We start from the raw sequence: 26,512 nt of genomic DNA on the forward strand, positions 1-26,512 counted from the left end.
ATTCATGAACATTTAAGTGGTTTCTAGATTTTCCACTATCACTAACAATGCCCCAGTGAATTTCCTTATGCCGATCCCTTTGTGCTCTTGGGCAGATCTGGAATTGTGCACGTTATTAGATAGATTAGTTCATTTGATCTGTCAGCGACCCCCTCTGTACAGTCAAACTTTGAAAACGTTGAGCAGCCACACTGTCTAGGTCAGGAAAAAAAGACACATCAGCAATTCTAACTTTTCCCAGCAGTACATTTACTGATCTCACCTTTACTGAGATCTAACTGGTGTGACTGATTATTCAGCACAGTTCGCTGATGTTACTTAGATGTGGTCGATACAGGGCAATGTGAACAGACTGCCTAATATGAAGAGCCTAATAGTTGCTCTATAGTTGTTCATGGCATTATGAGAACATTTGTTCTCCTAAAAGCTCAGGATGCCAACTCCTTCTTAATAAAACATTAGTTTAGCTCTATTGGGTTGCAATCAACCTCTTTGTCATGGACTGCCTAATCTTAAAAATAAAAGGAAGTCACAAAGGCAGTTCAATCAATCTACCAGACTGCAACACAAGACTCTAATCTATAAGAAAAAAGCTTAGGTAAACAATTATACTCTTGGCCATAGAGACCACATGGTATAATTACTCATATTTCATCTGTTGTTTACTCTCTAAAGAAAACCATTGGCTTCCTACAAGGGGAAGGTTGCTATTTTTGCTGTTATTTTCATTCTACAGGAAGTTTTTTTTGTCTCAATTATTGGCACAAAGATGCCCTAACTATTTGGCACAGGATATTTCACACTGTAAGTGTCTTGGCAGTTTTGGAATCTCTTTGAAAATACTGTACAGTATAAATGGGCAGAGATTAGGACCATCTCTTTTAGAACACATAGGGATAATCAACAGAATGGATTTCTTGGCTGTAATTTTTCCCCTTTGTATTATTATAAATGATGTATCAGGTACCATTGACTGATAATCTGAACAACAGTTCTAAGACCTCAATACCAGGAACAAAAGATAACAAAAACACTTTTGCCTCTTTGAATTATTATTAGTAAATTCCGTTGATTCAAAACAGTACAAAAGCACAAGTTGAGAGTGTTCTCAACTTGTGCTTCATCTTTGTAGGGAAAAAGGAGAGCAGGGGATTAGGGTGGCCAAACCCCAGCAATATGTTTCCACTGGAAAGGATGAGGCAGCATCGTGTAATAGAGAGAACATCAGATTGGAAATCAGTCAGACTGTGGGTGTCAGGATCTTCAACAGTAAAATGGAGATAATAATACTAATTTTCAGAATTATAGGAATGAGCAAAAACGAATACAAAGCTCCTGACACATATTAACTACTCCAACAAAGCTGGTTTTCTTTCCCTTCAATAGTTTCTGCTACCATCCATCATGGTATAAGTCAAAGATATTGTTGACATCACTCAGCGCCATTCACTTCAAAGGGAAAAATTAATCTAGAATGAAGTTTTGGTGATCATAGGATTCATTATAAGAGCTGTGCTCAAACTAGTTGTCTGCCATCATGCTATAGTTACTATCCGAGATACAATTTAGAAACAAAATTCACAGTTAGCCAGTTTAGTCTTTCACCCATATGTCTGAGTGTGGGCCTTTACTCCAATCACTGGCCCCTTTTCACATTAAGAAGGTAAAATGTCCTTGTTCTGGGATGAAAAATGTTATATCCTGGCTTTCCAATGCATGAATTCCCTTGTTTGTTCTGCATCCTAAAACACTATTTCCTACGTCCTAGGCCAAGCCTTTATTACCTAAGTATTGCTTCAACATTTTGCAAACAACCTCAACCTACTCCCTTGGAAGCATCCTTGGCTCCCTGATCCCTTCTCCTCGATCCCTGAGCTCCCTGATTCTTTTCATCTTGCTCACCTGACCAAATCCCAACTCTGGTTAAATCCAGCTCACCTACTTCAGCATCTATATACCTGTGACTAAACACGGGTGGAGTAAACACATAATCATGCTCATAGATACTAATAAAATGTATGACCACTAGCCTCACATGGACCTTAGTGCTTCACAGCAAACCTGCTGAATTTAACCTTGGCCACTCACTGCTCTACTCTCTACACAACCATTTCATGCCTCCCCTCATCTCCTCACCATCCTTACTCTCAGTTGATAACTGTGTTTCCTCTTTTACTGAGAAAATAAGAGCAATCAGAACAAAGCTTCCACTATATATTTACTTGTTTGTCGTGCCTCCCCCTCCCCCATTAGTATGCGACAGAAGGAACTTTGTATCTCCAGGACCTAGAACAGTCTCTGCACCATAATGTTTGCTCAATCAGCATTTTTGGTTGGGAAAAAAAAAATAGATAAAATAAACAAAAAGAACAAATACTCCTAGAAGAGTCATAAGAAGGCTCATGTTAAGTAACTCTGTTGCCCAAGGCTGAATCAAAAGTAAGATAACTGTGTCCAAGTTCAATGCTCTAGACTCAAATCATTTTGATATTATGGTATTATCATGAAATCTCATCTGCTCTTTCCCAAAAGTTCTATGGTCCCCTTGGCTCAATTTAAAAAGTTGAAAGATACATTTTTGTGCCAAGTTTTCAAAACATACTTTCTGATACTGCTAGCTTCACAGGGATAGGACGATTGCTTAAGGTCATAAATATTTATTTCTCTTGAATTTTTCATATATTTACAACTCGCATGAATAATAGAAAGTAGCTCATATACACCATTCATAGTTACATTGTACAATACTTTTTCAGAAATCTGTTATGTATTTGAAAGGTGTGGAGGAGTCTCAAAATAAAAGTCTATTTAAAATAAGCTCTTCCACTACAAATTCTGGCACTGGAAAGAGATATTTTACTCTAATCCTTTTCACAATGGGGTTTGATTTTCCCTATAAATTCTAATTTACATCTCTGTTGAACACATAGCTCAAAAATCAAGTGGTCTGAGTTGTCTGGAGTTTGTTTGAATGGAGTTCATTTTTGTAAGAATAAAATTATGCATTTAAAAGAAAAGCTCAATGAGTGGATGTGAGGAGGCAGAGAGATGGAGATAGAGGCAGATAAATGGAGTGGTACTAACTTGAGAAATAAAGGTCAGCCCTTCAGTATTAGCACCCTTTCCCCAGCCTCATTGTAAAATGCTGCCAACTTTCAGTTTCCATAAATAGACACCATCATTAACGTTCAGCAGGTCAGAACTGTGAGAAAGTACTATACTTTTCTTGGCCAACTTTAGCTGTGCCATGAAATCACTTAAAGTAAATGAGAAAAAACAATAATCATCAAATATAAATGTAAATAAAAGTGTAAATATTTTTGAGGGAAAAGTCTATGACATAAAAGCTTTTTACTCAGTCTGACTATCATTCATGTGTGATGGCAGGAGAAATTCATTTGAAGAATATGTTAGGTCACAAGTCATATGCCAATCATTTATATTTTATCTTAAAATATAGCTCTTTAGCAAAATTTACAAACCACTCATGTAGCTCAATATCAAAAAACCAAACAACTCGATCAAAAAATATGCAGAAGACCTAAATGAACATTTCTCCAAAGACATACAGATGGCCAAGAGGCACATGGAAAGATGCTCAACATCGTTAATTATTAAAGAAATGCAAATCAAAACTACAATGAGATATCACCTCACACCAGTCAGAATGGTCATCATCAAAATGTCTACAAGGGAACCCTCCTACACTGTTGGTGGGAATGTAAATTGGTACAGCCACTGTGGAGAACAGTATGGAGGTTCCTTAAAAACTAAAAATAGAGCTACCCTATGACCCAGCAATCCCACTCCTAGGCATATATCCAGAGAAAACCATAATTCAAAAAGATGCATGCACCCCGATGTTCATTACAGCACTGTTTACAACAGCCAGGACATGGAAACAACGTAAATGTCCATAGACAGAGGAATGGATAAAGAAGATCTGGTACATATATACAATAGAATATTACTCAGCCATAAAAAAGAATGAAATAGTGCCATTTGCAGAGACGTGGATGGACCTAGAGATTGTCATACAGAGTGAAATAAGTCAGAAAGAAAAACAAATATCAAATAATATCACTTATATGTGGATTCTAGAAAAATGGTACAGATGAACTTATCGGCAAAGCAGAAATACAGTCACAGATGTAAAGAACAAACTTATGGTTACCAAGGGGGGAAGAGGGGTGGGATGAACTGGGAGATTGGGATTGACATATATATAAACTACAAATAATAAATGCTGGAGAGCAATCCCACTCCTGGGCATATATCCAGAGAAAAACGTGATTTGAAAGGTTACATGCACCTCAGTGTTCATTGCAGTACTGTTTACAATAGCCAAGACATGGAAGCAACCTAAATGTCCATCAACAGGTGAATGGATATAGAAGATGTGATACATACATACAATGGAACATTACTCAGCCATTAAAAAGAATGAAATAATGCCATCTGCAGCAACATGGATGGACCTGGAGATTATCATACTAAGTGAAGTAAGTCAGACAGAGAAAGACAAATATTATATGATATTGCTATATGCAGAATCTAAAAAAAAGATACAAACGAACTTATTTACAAAACAGAAACAGACTCACAGACTTAGAGAACGAACTTATGGTTACCAAAGGGGAAGGGTGGGAAGGAGGGACAGATTGGGAATTTGGGATTGACATGTACACACTGCCATATTTGAAATAGATAACCAGCAAGGACCTACTGTATAGCACAGGAAACTCTGCTCAATACTCTGTAATAACCTAAATAGGAAAATAATTTTAAAAAGAATAGATACATGTATATGTGTATAACTGAGTCACTTCGCTGTACACCTGAAACTAACACAACATTGTTAATCAACTCTACTCCAATATAAAATAAATTTTTTTTTAAAATATATATAGCACTTTAAGATACAGTCAGCTATTAATTGCAGGTTTTCCATAGAGGTTTCTCATCAAGTTGAGGAAGTTCCCCTCTATTCCTACTTTGCTGAGAGTTTTATCGTGAACAAGTGTTGGGTATTGTGAAATGCTTTTTCTATGCCAACTGATATGATCAAATGAACTTTCTTCTTTACCCTGCTGTTGGTACAATGAATTACAGTGATTGTTTTTTGAATTTTGAAGCAGCTTTGCATATGTGGAAGAAATCCCAGTTGGTCATTATGTGTAATTCTTTTAATATGTCATTGCAATCTACTTTTGCTGAGGATTTTTACATCTACGTTCATGAGAAATGTTGGTTTGTAATGTCTTCTGGTTTTGGTATGATGGTACAGCTGGCCTCATAAAATGAGTTAGGAGAGTTCTCTGTACTACTATTTTCTGGAAGAGACTGTGAATTCACCAATGAAACCATCTGCACTTCTTATTTGGGAAGTGTATTGATTATTAACTTATTTAATAGACATAGGACAATTCAGGTTATCTATTTCTCCTAGTGTGTGTTCTGGTAGTTTGTGTCTTTCAAGGAATTGGCCCACTTTAACTAAGTTATCAATTCAGTGGCTATCAAGTAGTTCAAAGCATTTCTTTACATGCTTTTATGCCCATGAAATATGTTGTAATGGCCCTTCTTTAAGTCTTTGTATTGGTCATTTGTGTTCTCCATTTTTCTTGGTTAGCCTGGCTAGAGGTTTGTTAACTTTAATATTCTTTTCTAAGAGTCAGCTTTGAGTTACAGTGATTCTCTTAAACGTTTTTTCTGTTTTCTATTTCATTGATTTCTACTCTCAAGTTTATTACTTCTTGTCTTCAGCTTGCTTTGGCTTAAATTGCTCTTCTTTGTCTAGTTTTCTAAGGTGGAAGCTTAGGTTATTAATTTTGTAACTTTCTTCATTCAAATATATGCATTTAATGACATACATTTTCCTCTAAGCACTGCTTTTGCTTTATCTCAGAAATCTGATATGTTGTATTTTAATTTTCATTTAGTTCAAAATATTTTTCTAGTTTATCTTAAGGCTTCTTCTTTAACCCATGCGCTATTTAGAAATGTGTTAATTTCCAAATATTTGGGGGTTTTCTAGTTGTCTTTCTCTCATTGATTTCTAGTTTAACTCCACCGTGATCTAAGAACATACCTTGCAAGATTTCTATCCTTTTAAATTTGTCAAAGTATGTTTTATGGCCAGAATATGATCTATCTAGTGAATGTTCCATGTAAGTTTGAGAAGAATATGTATTCTACTGCTATTGGATGGAGCACATTGAATTTTAAAACGAAGGAGCATTAAACCTAAACACTATTAAAAGATATTCTATTTAAAAATAATATTGAAATTTATCCTAAACTTCCTAGACACTGGCTCTATGAGTAAAGGCAGAGAAACAGGTAGTACATGTCGAAAAGTGAATATTCGATCTTCCAGGAGATGATTTAACACACACATTTTCAGAAATAGTCACAAATGAATTTCTCTCATACTTTAAATGCTCTGCACGTCATAAAATTTTCCTCTTGCAATTTGTTGCTAACCAGAAACTAAGCATATGTATATACACACACACACACTTATATAATATACATATGAATTCATATGCAGGGAATAAACCTAATGCAATTTTTCTAGGATTATGATTACAGTTGAAATGATTAAAACTTCTGTGCCAGTTTTTTTAAAGAGGTAAGAAAAGGCAATGTTTGTTAAATGTAAAGAAAACATTCCATTTTTAGTCTCCTAAGATATTATTAAAAATAATGTTTCATAAAATCTTCTGAGGGTATTTGAAATTCTGCATTTATATGACACCAGTTTCTAATTTAAACATAATTGGAGAGAACAAAATGAGAGTAAATTACATATAAAAGGGGGTAAAAGCACATGCCACTGACTAATGTTTTCTATAGCAGTCTCTTTGAATATTATAGTCAATAAGACTCCAATCAGAATGTTTGCATTTTGCCAGCCGCTTTCTGGATGACAAAATTGTTCTTTACGTAATTAAACAACATCTACCCAAGAGAATCTACAACAACCAAATAAATAAAGGGAGAAAAGTAACCTGGAAAAGTCAACTAATCAAGCTCTAATCAATGTAACAAAATTCAATCAACTAATCAACTGTGTTCTAATAGGACATCACCCAAACAATCCCACAAGCTTTGTTTCTAAAGCTCAGTAAGATAGAAGGTGTTGAAACTCCCATTATATTGATTCAAAATTAATAATGCTCTATTATTAAATTAAATCTCTTCCTTATCTCATCTCAATTCCTCTTATAATTTAACTTATAATTTAAGTTAACCAATGAATATTTCAATGTTCTACTTCCATTCAAACAATATGATTGAATAAAACTAATTCTGGACAATTACTAGAATGAATAAAGCAAAAGAACAGCCACACAGTAAAATTTTGTTTTCAAGTTCAACCAGTGGATGCTGTTAAAATAATAATAATACTATATTTAAATGACAGGCTAATCCTCAAGTATGGTAATTCCCTTGAAAATTACCTTTTGTTGAATCATCCTCTATTGGCTGTTTGAACAACGTAATGTCCTTGAAAGTGCATAGGAACAAAACCACCTTTTCATGTTCATTTCTTATTGGTGCAATTTGCATATAAAACCAAACAGGGGTTCCTGTAAAAGAGAGAAAGGACAACAGAGCGTGACATAGCCACCACGATGATCTCGTCTCCCACTTTCCTTCCTCCTTCAGCTGCCAACTGCTATGCCAAGAATTAGCACCAAAACAATAGTATTTTAATTGCTGGAAAGAATCAAAACAACTTTCATTTTATATCAACTACCAGTTGCTCAAAAATTAATGAACATATTTTTCAACCCAAAATATCAAAATCTGAAAGTAAAGCATGGGGTGTCATTTCACAATGCAGTGGAAATAAAGGCAGTCTTGCTATTTAAGCAATGCCAGCATCAGCTTTAGATCTGGGTCCCTACACCACTGCTGCTCTCACCACCTCCTTTCCATAGTCTCACCAAGTGTGGGCATTCCTCCTTGTCACTTTGAGAAGTGTTTCCAGTTGACTTCAACATCAATACCTGATGCTCTGATAAGTATTCCTCTTTGAGAAACTTTTGAAATGTTGCTTCTATCTCAAGATTCTCTCATCAGTCAGATAGACTTATAACTCTGTGGCTCTGACCACATCCCCACATCAGAGAGATACAATGTCAGCAACACTAGAAGCCTGATGTACACAGAGCTATACCTGAAGCCTTTAAGGCAGTGTTAAAGAAAAGAAAAAATGTCCCCAGGCCTTGAAAGTCTCAGGCATCTTCATGAGACACTGCTTCCAACCTCCCTCACTCAAAGCATGAGGCTGGTCTCTGTCACCATGTTCTTCAAACAGTGGCTCCTACAGACTCCAGAGGACACAGAGTTTCAAAGCATTCAAGGTTTAGGATTTGGACAAATTAGAAACTGGCAATGGGTCAAATAATAAATATCTGAAGACACAAGAAATGCCTTCAAAGGAGTAATTACCCATTAAATGATAAAACACTGAGGGAATTTTCCATCAGAATCAAAAAGACACATTTTCCATTATAGTCTTTCCAAGCCACAGGCAGTAAAGCCTCTCCAAATATTCATTCTTAAAGACATAAAGTCTTTTGTCAGTTTGGGATTTGGGGAGTGAAATGTGCAGCTGTTAATAATCTCTAGGTGAGAGTTGATAGCCTGTTAGTGACTTCCAATGAAAACCAATAAGAAGTACCTCCACACCTGTGGCCAAAAATTGTCAGGTAACGATATCACCACAAAGGGGAATTTGCCATTTACCCAAGAACGGGTGACTTTAACTACTGGGTGCTAGAAGTCAGGGAATTCGAGAGAGGAGATTTCTATAAATATTCAGTTCTGACAACCAGGTCCTTTGCAACCCCAGGGGGCCTACAGAAGGACACGGCCTTTTCCAAAATGATGACAGGATGAGACAGGGACCTCAAAAACAATCACACTATCTCCCAGAAAGGCTTGTTCTTTGTTTTCTTCTTCTTATTTTACACAGTGTGTCCAGGAACTGTGAGTGATGTACACAGTTTGACAAATCACCAGGCCCAGACGCTAGCAGATACATGGCCTATGGCTGTTCCAACACAGTGAGCTTGAGGCAGCAAGGTTATAAACAGAGAGAAAGGGGTATTAAAAATAAGTCATTTTCCAAGGTCTTCTAGAAATCTGAACAGAAAGAGATGTTACAGTTCATACCTTCCTATGAAAACAGCAACTTTTCAAATTTTGGCCTTGAGTCAGAGCTGTTTTTAAAATTGTTTTCAGATATCACGGTATACTATTTTCAGGTTTAGTCACAGGCTCAGACTTCTCCAAGTAGGCTCAGTTTTTGCTGAGTGGTTGTTGCTGAGTGGTTGGTGAAATATCCATATTCTGGATTTGGGGTTCAAGGAGACGGGAAGTCTGGGAGGGTAAGGTAGAGAGGCCTGTGGCTGCTGGAAACTCGAGGCAGTGCCCTGGCATTGATTATCTGGAGTTGCCCTAGCTATCACAGTTCTGCCTTTGTGTAAACAGAAAGATCCATTTCAGTCATCATCCCAGAGCCACTGCTTCTTTCTCAACAGTAGAAGCAGCCCACTGTTAATCAGAGCAATGGACCTAAACAACAGAGGCTGCAAACTGAAATGTCAATCATGACACATATTAAATCAGATACCTCAATCTCCCTGTCTGCAAATGGTGTTTAGCTAATTATTTAATGGAAGTGTTGGGAGGACCTGGCATTCAGGCATTCCCAAAACAGTTCTCTACAGGCATGTGACTTTTTCTAACATTAAAAACCATCAAAAGAACACACTTTTTTCAGTTGTTGTTCAAAAGCCTTTAGCTATTTACAAGATTTTTTAAAGCTGCTTTTGAGTATAGTAGAACTGCCTTATAATGCATGGATAATATCTATTCTTCATATTAAAGAAAAAAAACTCAATGCAGATACTTTCCAGAAGAGACAGGAGTTTTAATCTATAGTGCTATGGGCCATAACTCCTACTGGCTCTAAGCAGACAGCTACATGTGTATAGATACTGTATAGATCTGAAAAGAACCAGACAGACCTGAACAAAGGTCAGACAATTATTACAAGCTATTAAAATAAAGCAAACTATCCAAACCACCTTGGAAGGAAACTTTTGGAAATGAAATATTAAAGCCAGGGAGGGAGACGCAAGAGGGAAGAGATACGGGAACATATGTATAACTGATTCACTTTGTTATAAAGCAGAAACTAACACACCATTGTAAAGCAATTATACTCCAATAAAGATGTTAAAAAAAAAAAAAGCTATTGTTAACATGATTTAAAAGATCTAAACAAAACAAAATTTCCACAAAGGTATTTTTGAGAAAATCAGAAACTATGGACTTGGCTTTGAAGCTTTAAAATCTGAAAAAGATTCATTTATTCTGTTTAGATCCCAGGGTTAAATGACCCTAGTAATATGGAATATTCTTAAATTATTTGCTAAACTCGAGGTACATATTGAAGTCATTTGAGGGATAACAACCCTATATGAAAATGACAGGGGGCATCCCTGTTGCTGGTCCAGTGGTTAGGACTCTGCACTTCCAAGGCAGGGGGCACAGGTTTGATCCCTGGTTGGGGAACTAAGGTCCCAGAAGACTCGTGGCACAGCAAAAAAAAAAAAAGAAAACAATGAAAGGGAGTTTTGGCATATGGGTCTACTACAGCTTATCAGTATGTATTTGGACCTAGTGAAAAAAAAACCAGAAAGCACCTAGAAACTGGTTTTTCTCTTGTAGAAGACAGAGCTGATCATTCAGAATGGACTGTTTTCTAGTTGGTAAGCCAACGGACATTTGGCTATGATGTCAAAGAGAAATACATTTTCAGCCTTGATTCTAAAATGAAAGATAAGATGATAAGATGTTCCTTAAGTAAAACCACTGAAGACCGGTGCTCCCATAACCAGGTGATACTGGTAATGGAACTTCACTACTACTGTGAAGCAATGTCTATGGTTGTTGTTATCTCTATGATGGTCTATTAATAAAAAGAGAAACCTAAATAAAATTCTAAATATTCCATAGAGAACAAATGTTTAAGGTACAATGGAGAGGATAAATTATGCTCCACAAAACCCAACCAGCACTAAACACAGTACAAGCGCTTCCTGTTGAAGCTAGAATGCTTCCTGAACTGGGGAAGAATTTAGTAACCATCAATTTCCACTAAAGATAATAAGTGGCTTTGGTATCATTTAACATTAACACTAAATAAGTTGACTCATCTTATGCAGTGACTGTTCTTTTTAAAAAAAAAACCAAAACTCTGTTTGGAAATGCAGCAAAAAAAGAAATAAAATAAGTGACTATTCAAAGAAAACAAATCAGAAAGGAGACTTGTTTGATGAGTGTACTAGTTGGCTTTTTGTTTGGTTGTTTTTTTCCTCCAAACTCCAATGGAGAGTCTCATCAGACTCTCCCATAATTGCCTAAGACCCATATCATGAGGTCTTATGTGATTATATAACAGACAATTGACCACCCACAAATCCCATCATGGAGAACAGCAAACAACAATCAACACAAAGTTACCAAGTGTGAATGGCCCATCCTGAAAGTAATGATTACTTCCACTCAAAAGTCTAGCACAAAAACAGTCTGAGTCTAGCAAACAGCCATACTGGTAAAGATTCACCTCAGGTAGATACCATATACTCACGTCATCTACATACGTGTAGAAAGGTAATCACACATACCCATTGACACCAATCAACTTTCCCTTTAACTGTAAGAAGAAATGAATGAATTTATCTGTCATTTTTAGTTGCTGTCACAACTATAGGATCTTTACCATGAGTATTAGTCACAGAACATTTTGCCACCTGACACAAAAAAAATCACATTCAAAATGCATTATATTTTTCTTTCAGTCCTCAAAAGGTTGCTTTTCCTAAGTATTATTTATTAATTTTGCTATCTAATTTTTACAAGTACCTCCTGCCAGGAGAAGCAATAAAAGTTTTATATTCTCTCTACACTATAGCTTAACTACCACTTACCAAGACGTAATATTAATAAAGAGTTGACACACCTTATTGGTAATATAGATACCTACTGTTTTTCTTGTACAAAAGAACTTCAAAGCAGTTTGACTCGTAGTTGTCAAAAGTCTGCCTGACTTTCTCAATGGTTTTCTTGTCAGTCAATTCTCCATACATAAAACTGGAAAAAACACCAAATAATCCATTTCAGTTTTGTGTTCCTTTTCAAATGCTACAGAAAATCATATATTTGTCTTTTTTAAATTAAGTATTCGGATTTAGTTACAAAATATAATGTTGCTCCCACAAAATGAAGTGAAATATTTAAACCATGTTTTAACCATGACTGCTAAACTTCCTGCTAAAATCTAGCTTTAGAAGTTATTTTGAACATACAGAGAGAGAGAAAGAGAGAAGCAGTCTTCACTTTACACAAGTCCAATATGCAGCAATTTTAGTTACTATGCTTTAGTTAAATAATACCAGTTTCGCAAACAACACAGTTCAAATTTTGGTTTTCAGAGTATATTAACTGTGAATGATAGCATAAAGTATAAACTTTGTTGCTAGCTCATCAGTCTACAAGTCACTAGTAAATAACAAGTACACATTACAATTAGTGACAAATCACACCACTTCTTTTAAAGCCTGTCAGTATTACTGTGCATCTACTACTACTCAGCTCATGCACAGAAAGCAAAGTGTGTAGTTGTGTTGTCTCCTTGTCTCTCAGTGGTAAACTAATATGACATTTTACAAAAACGGATAAACAAAAGCAGGAATTCGCCATCAAAGATTAAAGTCTACCAAAGAAATGTAAAGTGATAATGCTGGAAGTGAAATTCAAATTAAACATAAATGCAGTTATTTCTTCTGTAAGAATAGTGGGAATGTGGACACTGCTGTCATTTGAGAGGCTCTAGATATGCAGGCAGAGGAACCTAGTGAGGACAAACTTATCAACATAAATCAGGAAAGGACCTGTTACAAGAAAGACCAAGGTTTCCCAGAGGAAGTCATGCCAGTAAAAAAAAATCTTCACATTAAAGGAGCCCTAGGAGGTAATTCACGATACTGAAAGTGGAAGGATAAAAGAGTAGAAGTGGATTCAAACTTAAAACGAGTATGACTGTTTGCTAAGAGATAAAAAAAAAAATGCTCTCTTCATATCATAAAATATATTACGAGAATGTAAGAATTGTTCAAATGACTTGTGATAGCTTTTTACAAAGAAATGAAACACTTTCATCTCAATGTTTCTAATGTTATAGATCACTAAATACTCTAATGTACAAAATAAATATTAGTTTGACTATTATTTTCATTTCCCTGCACTTATAACCAACAGTAAGAGATTTTTTAATGCTTTGACAAACACTGTTAAAGGTCACAGAACAATCATAATTTTTCAATTGAGTATTAATATCCTCTTACATGGTTTCAGCTTGCATGGTCTTTTTTACACTCCCATACTACAATGAAATGTGAAGACTCCGTATTACACATATACTGCATTGGCATTCACACTATTTATGAGGATTTTTCTGAAATATGTACAAGTAGAGCCAATGGAGGGAAAATAAAGAAGAGAAATTGAAGGAGACATATGCTATTACTACGGCACATACAAAACATAAAGAGTGAATTTCCACATAACACAAACATTTCCTAACATTTTAAATTATCTATTTTTTCTAAGAGAAACTCACCAATAGTCTGAGAATTTACAAAACAGAACTCAGTCAAGCACTACAAGCCTATAAAACCCTATTCCTGATGCTTTCCCAATCATCAGTTGTGCATCTGGTTTCAGATACCTAGTTCTACTAGTTGCTGTAATTGTCCAGACCATTTCTTCCACCAGGAAAAAATGTGTGGCACTTGACTAAGTTTTTGAAGGCTCAAGTATATCTTTATTATTGCTTTTCTTCGAGTTTTCAATAAATTAGCTTATTAGCCAGAGGTAAATCCAAGTGCGGCAGGGCCTGAAGCTTATACAATTTTAGGGGCCGTCTTTAAGGAAAGGAGTGCAAAATTATAAAACAAAATTAGGTACAGAGGCTTGAAAGACATGCACTCAAGTAAAGGCCCCTGAAGGTTAAAATTCTTTATCCTCATGGGAAATCTGTTCCTGAATGTCTCAATCTAGAAAGTTTACAACATGAAAAGCATAGTTTGTTAGCAAGAGCCAGCAAAACTAGCAGGATTCAACCATGAAACCATATCACAACTAAAAATTACAGAGTAACCTGCTGTATTAAAAAATAAATAAAATAAAAATAAATAAATAAATAAAATAAAATTCAAAAATTCCAAAAAAAAAAAATTACAGAGTAATGACCCATCTTATGGTAACACTAACCTAAGCAACTAGAATTCTGAAAACTAAGAAAGTAGATGAGGCCAACCAAAGGCTGTCCAATCTGTGGCCTGCATTTTCAATACAATACTTTTCTCTTTTATAAAAAAGGAATTTTTAATTGTCATTATAATAGTAAAATAAGCAAGAGAATATCAGAATAGGATGACAGACTCTAACTCCATAATTCTATAGCCAGACTAACACATGAAGCTTCAGAAGGCATTGAAAAGCCACTGTTCCTGTCAAAGCCTGAGTTTCAGCTCATGCGAGTTTTATGAAAATCTCCTGAGGACATTATAATTAAATTAGAATTCCTCAGTTAAAGTATACAAAGTCACCCTCCTTTCCTCCCCACAAATAAAACACTATTTAATACTGTTAATATTTTTTACAGACAAGTAAACTTTTTTATTGACTGTTATTTTTAACCTAAAGACACTAATAAAGAGAAAACATTAAAAATACAAAAAATAATAATAAGGGTAATTAAACTAAATAAATGTTTGTGGTCTTAAAAAAAAGAGAAAGTATTTACTCCTATTACTAAATGTCAGAGTCAATAGTTCAGTAAACCAAAACACAATATTCATAATTGGCCAACAGAAAAACATAAAAAAGAAATCATCTATAATATAACAAGCAACTAGGATAAAAATGGTGAAAAATTAACTCGAATAGGATTAAAAATGTTACAACTCAAATTTAAAAAAAAGAAACTGTCTTAGAAATTGATGTAATAATACCACTTAAGAAGAAATACAACACAAGTCTGATTCAGCTAAAATGCTGAAGAGAAGGTGAAAACAAGCTATTTCTCAAATAAACTCTGAAAATTCTATAACCCATTCTTTAGCCCTCCCAATGCTAAAATAGACTGTCCTAAGAAAATAGGATCATTTTAAGAAAAAAATCCCAGCTTATTATACTCTGAATAATTTTTCAAAAATAGGTTTTATTTCTTACGCAGTTTCACTCATATTTTTATTTTAAGTTTTAAAACTACGTATTTCCAGAGACAGAACACATATTTGAAGTGGTAAAATGCAGCAGTTACATAACAAAAGATATTTCAAAATGACCTGAAAGAATGTCTGAAATGTATTATCCAATCTTCCAAAGCAAGTGTTCTGGAGATTAATTCAAACTTTGAAAGTGTTTCCACCCGAAGTTGTCCAAACCAAAATGACTAAATCAATGCTTCTGCATATTTTACGTGTATGGCACATTTGCTTACTTGCTCGGCACTTTTTATGTGTAAATGTTGAATTTCTTTACCGAGGTTTCCTGCAGCCTGATTGCAGATGGCTGAAGCTCAATGCAGTCTTTGAATGGTTAATGGAATTTGAAGGAAACCAAGATTTAGAAATGATAATCATCAGACTTTAGAAACTATATATCTATATAATAATCTTAAATACTTTTTATGTCTCTTATTGAATATCCTCCAGGAATATATAATGGGAATACTAAAAAATTACAGAGCTTCAAATTACTCTCTTAGATAGCCAAGCTCCCCTTCAGTAATAATAAATGACTTCTACAACTTCACTGTTATCTTATTGGAAGGAAAATAAAATTAGATGCACAGAAGCAATCTATCCCTGCTATAATATGGAGCAGCCACAATATAACAGAGGACCACTGCACTTAGAGGACCACTTACAATCTGTAAGGCTCATGGCCAAGTCGTATAACTTCTCTGACTCTTAGTTGCCTCATCAGTAAAATGATAGTAATGTTAATATAACTCAGAGGGTGGGGATTAAAAGGATAATGCACATGAAGTTGCAAATTATAATGTGCTGTACAATGACTTATTACTGGAATGCTTCTTATGGGTGGGGTTAGAAGCCCCTCCAGCCCAACCCTACTCCTTTGCTCCTCTACAATTCTAGGGCAAGGGTTGGGCCATGCCTGCTAATGGGCAGGGTCCCTGTGTCTTAAAGGGATACACACATCATTTTGTGTGTCTTCTTTCTTTGTGAACCCATGACATTGAGGCATAAATTCACCCAGGGCCTGCTGCTGGATCATCTGGCCACTTACCTTGCCACACAACTAACTTGTGGGAAGACTTGATCTTGGGAGTAAGGGAGATTTCCTGAGGCCTGGCTTGGGCCATATCCAGCTTGCCTGAGCATTTGGCAGTATATCTTTCCTGTATATCTTACCCTAGGAAACTTCTAGGACTAAGTGGTTTGGTTTATAGCAAGATTTACTTATTTTTGGATCCCTTGTTTTGCCATCAAAATCTCACAAACCAGCCTCATTATAACACCTGACAGTAAGTATGGCTATAATTTGACAGACTTCCAAAGGAGAAAGGAATCTTACAAACTTAAAAACATATATAATCTAATCATGAGCGCTGCCAATCTTTATCTGCTAATGGTCAACAATGTTCCTGGACTAATAAGCACACAAACATTCAGTCAACACTGAATGTTTCAACACTTTCGCTCATTGTGAAGCAGAGCTCTCGGCCAAATGGAACCAGACTGACTGACATCCATCATGTGTAATGTTCTCTTGTTGACTGAGGTAACCCTGCGTTAATAAAACTACCTGTGAAAATACATCCAATAAAGTGGCTCTTAATATCTCTGCTTCATTGTCTAATTTGATAGTTTGGTTAAGAATTATTAATGGGCCTTCCAAAAAAACAAAAATGTATTTGAAAGCATCTATCTACTCCAATCTTCCCTACCTATCTGATTCCTCTTCTCACTCCTTTATCTTAAAAAACAAAAATAAATAAATGAAAAGTAAATTTTAAAAGAAGTAGAACAGGTTTTTAAAAGGTTCAGGCTAATCAAGGGTAAAATGCTAAAGTGGTTTCTACCTGACCTATGACGGTATGTCTCGAATGTCAGGGCTTTCTAAGGGTCCTGAGATAAGATCAGATGTTTTTAAATGCCATCCCCCCAAAACCTACATACAATTTCCTTCAAACACGCAATACATTTTGTGTCCTTCAGTAAACAGCAACAGTCTAAAAGCTTGGAAATGAAATTATTGGACAATAAAATGAACATTTGAACTTCCTAGGAATCCAGAAATTTCATTAAAATTTTTGAAATTTTAGCTAAAATAAAAATGAGACAGTACATGGCACACATCAGATTTTTATTTTAATAGAAATTTAGCTACTATTATAAAGTGCAAGGATATAGGAAAACCCTCCATCATGGCTGCTGAGAGTAGAAACAGAGGGCCATTCTGGACAGCAATCTGACAGCAGTTAATTTACAATTTCTGCATACATTCTACTATCCAGCAATTCTATTTCTGGGCATAGAGACAGACAACTTCTCCCATGGGAACACAAGAAGATGTGTATGAGGATGTTTACCTCCAACTTGTCGGAGTAGCAAAGTGTCAGAAGTTGGAGTTCAAGACTAGTAAACTGGATAAAGAAAATGAAGGTTGTGAGGACACTGGAACACTATAAAACAGTCAGACATGATGAAATAGATTATGATATAGCAACATTAAAAAATATCAAAAACATAATGGTGAGTGAAAAGAGTAAGAAACTGTATATCTTACTGCACAGTATGAATTATGTAGGCCATAAAAACACACACAAAGCAACATCATTTCAAGAATACACGTATTTATTAAACACATGGAAGATGGATTAGAAAGACATACAATGAACACACTAAAATGAATAGCTATGGAAGATGAAGGGGAATGGAATGAAGGGGAAAAGAAATAAAAGAAAAGAAGTTGAAACAAAATAAAACAAATAAAATGAAATTAAAATAAAATAAATAGACTGTGCCCAGAGAGATCCAAATGATAATATTGGGACAAACTGAGGAGTATGTTTAATTTGATTCTATGCAACTGGTCTAATGGGAGAAGGACTGGGAAAGACAAAGAAGGAAAAAGATAAGAATACAGAATAAATATACAAATGTATAAATAATGTATAATAATATATAATGTATAAATAACCTTAGCCTCTTGATATTGTAAAATTACAAATTAATATTTGTAATTTTCCATAAAACAACTCACATTTGAATATTTTAAAAATAGGACATGTAATCTTTATGCAGTTACCAATTTAATCCTATCAATTTTAATCCATCTAGTGCAAGTTGTATACAAAGATGACTCTTTTTCAGCACATAAAGTATTCATATTTTTTCCTCACAAAGTGATACTCACTGATTTGTAGCTTCTTATTCTGTTATGCTTGTCTAAAACTTGTCATTATTAAAATCAGTAAAATTCTTTGATTTGTTATAAGGCTACCCTCAGTATCAAATTATTTATGTCCATATTCAACTAGAATTCAGTGATTCCAAAACTGTATAACATTAGCTTTAACACTGTATTTCTAAATGTGTATAAAAGTTTCTTTCCTCCCTCTGTTTCCTTGTGTATCATATTCAAAGGCTTTTATAGATTTATACAGGAAATGGAAAACAACTATATGTAAACAAAATTGGAATCATGATGCAGATATTGTTTTGAAATCTTTTTTGTTCATTTGGCTGGTTGGTTGATTTTTTTACTTAGTAACACGTTGTTAGCTTCTTTCAGTGTCATTATTCTTCCAACATATGATGTAAGAAGTTAGGGCTTTGCCATAACATTTTTTAATAAATATACTACCAGACATTTTTATTATTTCCAGGTCCTCATTCTTCTAAAAAGTGCTTCAATGAAAGTAAAATGGGTGTAGTTTAATTTTTAAACGGAATGTAGAAGTTTGAAAGGGGCGTGCATTAAAATAAACTATGCCTTAAGAAAACCTGATAGGATTCAAACACTTGCTCATATATCAGATGCTAGTCTTCATTGCTCTGCGAGAGCATTCAATTGCTTGCAAGTTTTAGATTAGCAGAACACAGTGGGCATTTTGTGCAATCAAGTAATAATTGTTTGTGTTAAGAATACTGTTATGTTTAACTAGTGATTACCAGTGGGGAGAGGGAAGAGGGGAGGGGTAAGAAAAGGGTAGGGGATTAAGAGGTACAAACTACGAGTTATAAATAAGCTACAAGGATATACTGTACAGCACAAGAAATATAGCCAATATTTTACAATAACTTTAAATGGAGTATAATTTATAAAAATTTTGAATCACTGTTATACACCTGAAATTAATATAAATTAACTATGCCTCAATAAAAAAATTTTTAAAGAATATTGGTATTCGTAGAGAATGGACTTGACATGGGGAGGGGGAAGGGTAAGCTGCGAGGAAGTGAGAGAGTAGCATTGACATATATACACTACCAAATGTAAAACAGGTAGCTAGTGGGAAGCAGCCGCATAGCACAGCAAGATCAGCTCTGTGCTTTGTGACCATCTAGAGGGGTGGGATAGGGAGGGTGGGAGGGAGACTCAAGAGGGAGGGGATATGGGGATATATGTATACATATAGCTGATTCATTTTGTTATAAAGCAGAAACTAACACAACATTGTAAAGCAATTATACTCCACTAAAGATGTTAAAAAAAATAAAAGAATACTGGTATTTTGAAAATACTATCTCTAACAAAAGTGAAGAAGAATTGGGGGGAGATTTGCTTACTTCTTCCCACAGTGAAAAAGTGTAACAAAATCCAAAGCTCTCTGCTTTCTTACCCACCTCAAATACCATAACACTTAGGATAAAATACAATAAATAAAAGCATGTTATACAGAAGTCTGTGAGACCTAGGTTAGGGTTTATTGCAAAACAAGCCAACCAATTCAACAATACTGACACAGAACACTGAGCTGTGTCCTGTAGTGCATACAAAAGTGAACAAGATGGAATCCTTACCTTCAAGGCATGTATAATCTGGCACTGGTGGTAGGAGGGAAAGCAATGCTTTAAGGGGAGAGAATATACATTCTCTGTGTTACAACATGCCAGCATTTTTTAATGAACTTTTTATAGGAAAAATTGCATGTGCCAAAGAAAACAGGCTGGGGTATAGGGGCAGATACATGGGAAGCAAGAAGAGATGTGAGCATGACTTTACAATATATCCGGATATGAAGAGCAATACATCTCAAAAATGACAACAAAAGCAATAGCGATGAAAACCCCAGGGATAAGAAAAATTAGTTTAAGGCCATATGACGGTGCCAAATGATGAACTATAGGGAGTCAAAGGAGGAAAAGTTATGAGCACCTTCAGGTAGAAGATGGCAACTTGAAACAAGCCCGGCATGATGATGGTGGGAGGTCAGGAAATAGGTATGGGAGCATCTACATTTCCTGGAATTCTCTATAGAACCTGTTCCACAGGTTAGGTCTACCATAAAACTAACCTTTTCCTAACCTAAACCCTGCCGAGACACAAGGGAGCAGAAATGCTCAATACAAACCTTGGCCTCCCAGAATTTAGAACACACACCTCAGTGACAGTGCTAGGCCAAGAGCTAATATCCACCCAGCAGATAAAAAGGCACAAGAGACATCCGTGCTACCAAAGAGAGTTTCTCAACGAGGGGCCACAGTTTTTCATCATTCCTACCTACCAATTTCAGGCCTGGAAGTGAAGGTTGAATACGAGAATGACTTTAGTAGAGAGAAAATGAGGACTGCTGGGAGAGGATAAGCGAAGAAAGAGGACGTTTGAACAGATAATTTCTCAGTGCTGGCTAAGCATCAGGATCATCAGAGCTGCTGGTTAAAAGTACTGATTCCTGCCCCCACCTACCCACCTGAGGTGATTCTGATTCAATAGGTTTAAGATGAGGTCTGAGAATCTGTGTTTTGCAAAACCTCTCTAAGTGATTCCCATGTATAGTCAGGTTTAGACTCCATATGAAATCCCTACCCTCCATGAAGATGTAGAATATATATATTTGTATATGCATATAACGTTTCGCAGCATAAAGGGGTAGAAAAAAAGACAAATAAATCACTGTTTCCCTGGGCAAATCCCTTAACCTAACTCTAACTCAGTTTTTCCTCTGAAAAATAACGAATATGGAGTAGAAAATAATTGACCCCTTGCAGTTCTAAAATAACATGATTTTGGTACTTAGTTAAGTGTGAGCTTTAAAGAAAAATTAACTCAAGGAAAAAACATCCCATCTGGCATTACCGAAATATTGTGAAAAGTTTTCGGTTCTAAATTGGTTCCTTATATAGAGTTTCCTTTTCTCTTTTATGATCTTTTTTGGTAATACTCTCTTTAAGCTCACAGATATGGAATATTTTAAAAGAATTGTTATAAATAATATAAATGCCAGATTCTGTTTTACATAAGTCAAACAAAATAGCAGTGGTACAATGTACCAACATAACAAAGTACGTGTGATTTACACAGTATGAAAAAACTTCATTTTGATTTTTTTTTTAATGTCCAAAAACCATGTCCTACTTGGTTGGGGGTTGTTGCCTCTACTTTGTTCAATACAGTTTTAGCAACTCAAGAAGTGCTGATGACATCAATGGTCCTCTGATATAGGATGTTCCTTTGATCACTTGGCACCTAGAATAGTTTGTGGCCCATAGAGGGTGATCAAAAAATATTTATTGAATGAATTAATAAATTCACAGCTATGCAAAAATATTTCTCTTTGCAAAAGTTCTCACCAGTGGCTCTTAAACTATGTATTTCTATTGACAGTTTAGTCTCCTTAACGTTCTAATATAATTTTTACCCTATAGTTTTCATGTGAATCAATAGGTTCTGGTACCAATTCCAATCTGGGTGTGGGGGTGGTGGTGGAGAGTTTCCCTATACCAACAACAAGCAATTCTAGGGACACCAGCTGGGTGTCCTATGATTCAACTCAATTCTGACACTACCTACCTGCAGATAGCATCAGATTCCACAGGTTAAACATTGAGAGTTCAGTCCTACAAGACCACCCTCCACCAGACTTCAGGAATCAGTCACAAGCCTAGGTCGTTGCCTGTGTTTCTGACCCACCTAATACAGATTGGAGGTTCCCATGACACCCTCCTTAAACTTCAGCACCAGTTACAAGCAGAGGTTGTTATGTGTACTTTTGACAAACAGCTATATATGAGAGGTTCCCATGACCTCTTCCTTTGGTTTGAATAATTTGCTAGAGAGACTCACAGAGCTCAGAGAAACATTTTGCTTACCAGATTACTGGTTTATCATAAAAGGATATAACTCAGAAACAGGCAGATGGAAGAGATGCACAGGACAAGGTATGGGGCTTCCATGCCCTCACCAGACATGCCACTCTCGGCACTTCCACATGTTGCCCAAACTGGAAGGCCTCAGAACCTGTCCTCTGAGTTTTTATGGAGGCTTCATTACACAGTCATAATTGATTAAATCATTGCCATTGGTATTGATTCAACCTCCAGCCCCTCTCCAGGAGACTGGGGAGAGGGCATGGTACTGATTACATGGTTGGTTCCTCTGGCAGCCAACCCCATCTTTAGGTTATCTATGGGCTTTCCAAAAGTCACCTCATTAACATATAACAAGAAATTCCAAGAGTTTTGGGAGCTCTGTACCAAGAACTGGGTGCAAGACCAAATCACAGTGAATCTAAGTAAGTTTAAGCCTTTTAACCACATTCAACATTTAGTTAAACTTCAGAAAACATTCCTGAGCTGTTCTCTTAACCTACCTGCAAGTGCTACTTTTCTGCATGACGTCAGCTCGATGATACCCAGAGAGTTTGCAAAAACCGTCATTACTATAAACTACAGGCCAATCCACAATCTGGGCATTTCCCAGTAAGAAACTCGATTCTAAAGGAGAAAGAAGAAAAGGGAAGTTTTTTAGCTTCATTTAACAATGTACTTCTTTCAAGTAATTAAAAAGACATATTCATAAAAATAAACAAATATAACTATGGTTTGTTATGGTACAAATAATAAAACGTATCCTTGAAACTGGTATTATTACTTTAGCATGATCAGCAACTGAGATCTGCAATGAGTACAAGATTTGCATATAAACTAAAAACTCCACTGAAAAGAAGCCAGTTTACAATACTCTTTGCATTCAAGTAAACAGTACACTATGAAAACAAAGCATGGTTAATATTAAATAAATGTTAATGACTATAATAATCACAGCTAAAAACAGTTTAATTTATTAAGACTAAGGGCTACAGTCACTTCTCTACAAACTGAGAATATTAAACTTAATAACAGAGACAAGTTTGGATGACTCCTCCAAAAACTGTATTAATGTAATTTTGACATGATGGGACAAATTCATTGTCCATCAGTTTGATCTAGAGAAGTCTAATTTAAAATCAAATTTTTAAATAAAGTCCCTTTTTAAAATAAAATTATTCAAAGACATTATTTTCAACCACATGCTACACAGAATTTGGAAACTACCATTATTCTAAATAAAAGAAACATCTCTGGTCTGTTTTGCATGGAGAAGTGGTTTTGCTTTAGGTATAAAAATTAATACAAAAAATAATATCTTTTGGCATATACCTTGATTGAAAATCCAACAGTTTTAGGCAGTAACTTTAGCAGTTTTGTAGGTCAAATGATAAATATGTTAACATCAAAATTAAAACAATATTAAAATATAAAACATAAAATTATTTTTAAAATAAGTATCAATATTTTACAAGCAGATTTTTTAGGGAGTACTATACTTCAAAATATCTACCTAAAAAATCTTCTTTGAACTCATATTGAGTGGTGTACTGAAGAGAAATTAACTTATGAGTAGATGACTTGAAGTTTAAATTCTGACTTACAGTTGCTCTTCATATAAATAACAATGCAATTCACTGACTAAGTAGCTGCTAAGTAAAAGGCACTACTCTGGATCAGACAATGGGATAAAATAAAGATCAATAAACCATGCCCTTTACTCTCAAACAACTTACATATGAAGAAAAACAAATATGTAACCAAGTACAATTTACCAGAACAGATGCCAAATCAAGAAGCATGGGCCAACAGATGGAAAAAAATCTGTTTCAAGGCACTAAAAGACAATCAAAAGTGGATAGAAACCGGAAAAGACAAACCCTTGAAAAAAGGAAGACACATTAGGTGAGATATTCATTTAACTGTCCATTCCCCTGAGAGCACGTCTCAGTTTGTAAAGTTTGTGGATGACAGAGCTCAAACAGAAAAGTCTTATGGGGCTAAAAAGTCAAAGATCATAATTTGGGACCGCCAAAGCAGCTTGAAGTTAAGGTGGAGTTCCTTTAACATATGGAGCCATAAACCTGTATATAAATCTACCTCAAATCCTCCTCTGTGACCTAAACGGCATGCACAGGATGAGACTACAAGGAACCCATCTTGTCGTGCAATGACTAGAAGGCTAAAGAGGTAGGCAGAAACTTCATCAGCTTCACAAAGCTATAGGACAAATTTTGGAGTTCGAGTCCTATCAAGTTAGAGAAGCTTGGTAATACCTTGAGCTTTCCATTAATTCCACAGAAGGCCTTACTTCAGGAATAAAAATCAAGTCTCAGGATAAATGGTTATGACCTGAGTCTAAGATCAAAAATGTAGAAAATAGACTCATACTAAAAAAAAAAAAAAAAAAAAAAAAGCTAAAGTCATAATTAAGGTGACGCACCGGTAATTTAACCACCTGCTAAAATAAAATGAAATCCTCTTCAGAGGAAAATAATGAAGTCCAAAATCTCTACATTGTATCAATACAATGTCCGTATACAATTAAAAATTATTAGGCATGCAAAGAAACAGGAAACTGTAACAATAATCAAGAGAAAAAATGGGCAATAGAGAGGTTGAGATGGGAACACAGAAATAAACAATACAATCTCTGAAATAAAAAACTGAATAGATTTAACAATATATTGGACACTAAAAAAGAAAGGACAGTTTAAAAACATATCAATGCAAATTACTGCAAACTGAAGCAAAAAGAGAAAATAACGGAAAAGATGTCCTGGGACAATAACAAGCAGTCTAAAATATATGTAGCTGAGTCTGGGGAAAAAAACCAGAATAGGACACAAATGTTACTTAGATAAAGGATGACTAAAATTTTTCAAATAGCATGAAAAATAGCAACACAGAGATCTTAGCTCAGTAAACCTCAAGCAAGATAAACCAAAGAAAGCAACAGTAAGAAGATGACAGTAAAATTGCTAATGAAAAATAAGGGAAAAAAAATTTTAAACATCAAAAAAAAGATACATTATTTATATGTGTTATATTTGGGGGAGGTGTAATAAATACAGCATACAAAGAATGAAAAACAAAGGAGGCCAGAAATCAATGGAATGACATCTTTAAAATACTGAGAGAAAAATGTTTATCAACCTAGATTTTTATAGAGAGCAAAGATATCCTTCAAAATTGAAGGTCAAATAAAGACATGCTCAGAAACAAAAACTGGGAGAAACCATTGCCAGCAGAATCACAATAAAACAAATGTAATAGGTATTTTAGCTGAAAAAATAATAATAGTAACAATAATAATAACAATAACCTCCACAAAAAAAGTCAAGAAGGGAAAAACAAACAACAGATAGGACAAATAGAAAATAAACCCCAGGATGGTAGCCCTAAATCCAACTATATCAAGCATTACATTAAATGTAAATAGAATAAACACACTAATTATAAGACAGAAATTTTCAGACTGGATTTTTAAAAACAGAATAGAAACTGATAGTCTAGTATTTTAAGAGAGCCATTTAAAGTATAAAAAGATAGATACGGACTTCCCTGGTGGTCCAGTGGATAAGACTTCACCTTCCAATACAGGGGGTGTGGGTTCAATCCCTGGTCAGGGAGCTAAAATCCCACATGCCTTGGGGCCAAATAAAACAAAACATAAAACAGAAGCAATATTGTAACAAGTTCGATAAAGACTTAAAATTTTTTTTAATTTGAAAATTGAAAGTGTGGGAGAAAATACACTACTCAAACACTAAGCATAAGAAAGTAAGTCTGGGAGGCTTCCCTGGTGGCGCAGTGGTTGAGAGCCCACCTGCCGATGCAGGGGACACAGGTTCGTGCCCCAGTCCGGGAAGATCCCACATGCTGCAGAGCGGCTGGGCCCGTGAGCCACGGCCACTGAGCCTGCGCGTCCGGAGCCTGTGCTCCGCAATGGGAGAGGCCACAATGGTGAGAGGCCCGCGTACCACAAAAAGAAAGAAAGAAAGAAAGTCTGCCCATGATAATACAAAATAAAGTAGCTGAAGACAAGGGGTAATAGAAATAAGGAGGGGCATTTAATA

At 35.4% G+C, this 26,512-nt stretch overlaps 1 protein-coding gene across 1 annotated transcript in view; it reads right to left on the reverse strand.

Annotated features, from left to right (window-relative positions):
* The window catches only part of KCNH5 (potassium voltage-gated channel subfamily H member 5), a 331,896-nt gene that overhangs the window by 280,105 nt on the left and 25,279 nt on the right, over positions 1 to 26,512 (reverse strand). Inside the window, exons 2-4 of the mRNA XM_033417494.2 lie at positions 22,937 to 23,060; positions 12,071 to 12,177; positions 7,467 to 7,595 (exon numbers count right to left, since the gene is read on the reverse strand). Coding sequence (XP_033273385.2) covers positions 7,467 to 7,595; positions 12,071 to 12,177; positions 22,937 to 23,060 — 360 coding nt within the window. The remainder of the gene's footprint in view (positions 1 to 7,466; positions 7,596 to 12,070; positions 12,178 to 22,936; positions 23,061 to 26,512) is intronic.

Source organism: Orcinus orca, chromosome 2 (genome assembly GCF_937001465.1).
Source record: "Orcinus orca chromosome 2, mOrcOrc1.1, whole genome shotgun sequence".
Lineage (NCBI taxonomy): Eukaryota > Metazoa > Chordata > Mammalia > Artiodactyla > Delphinidae > Orcinus > Orcinus orca.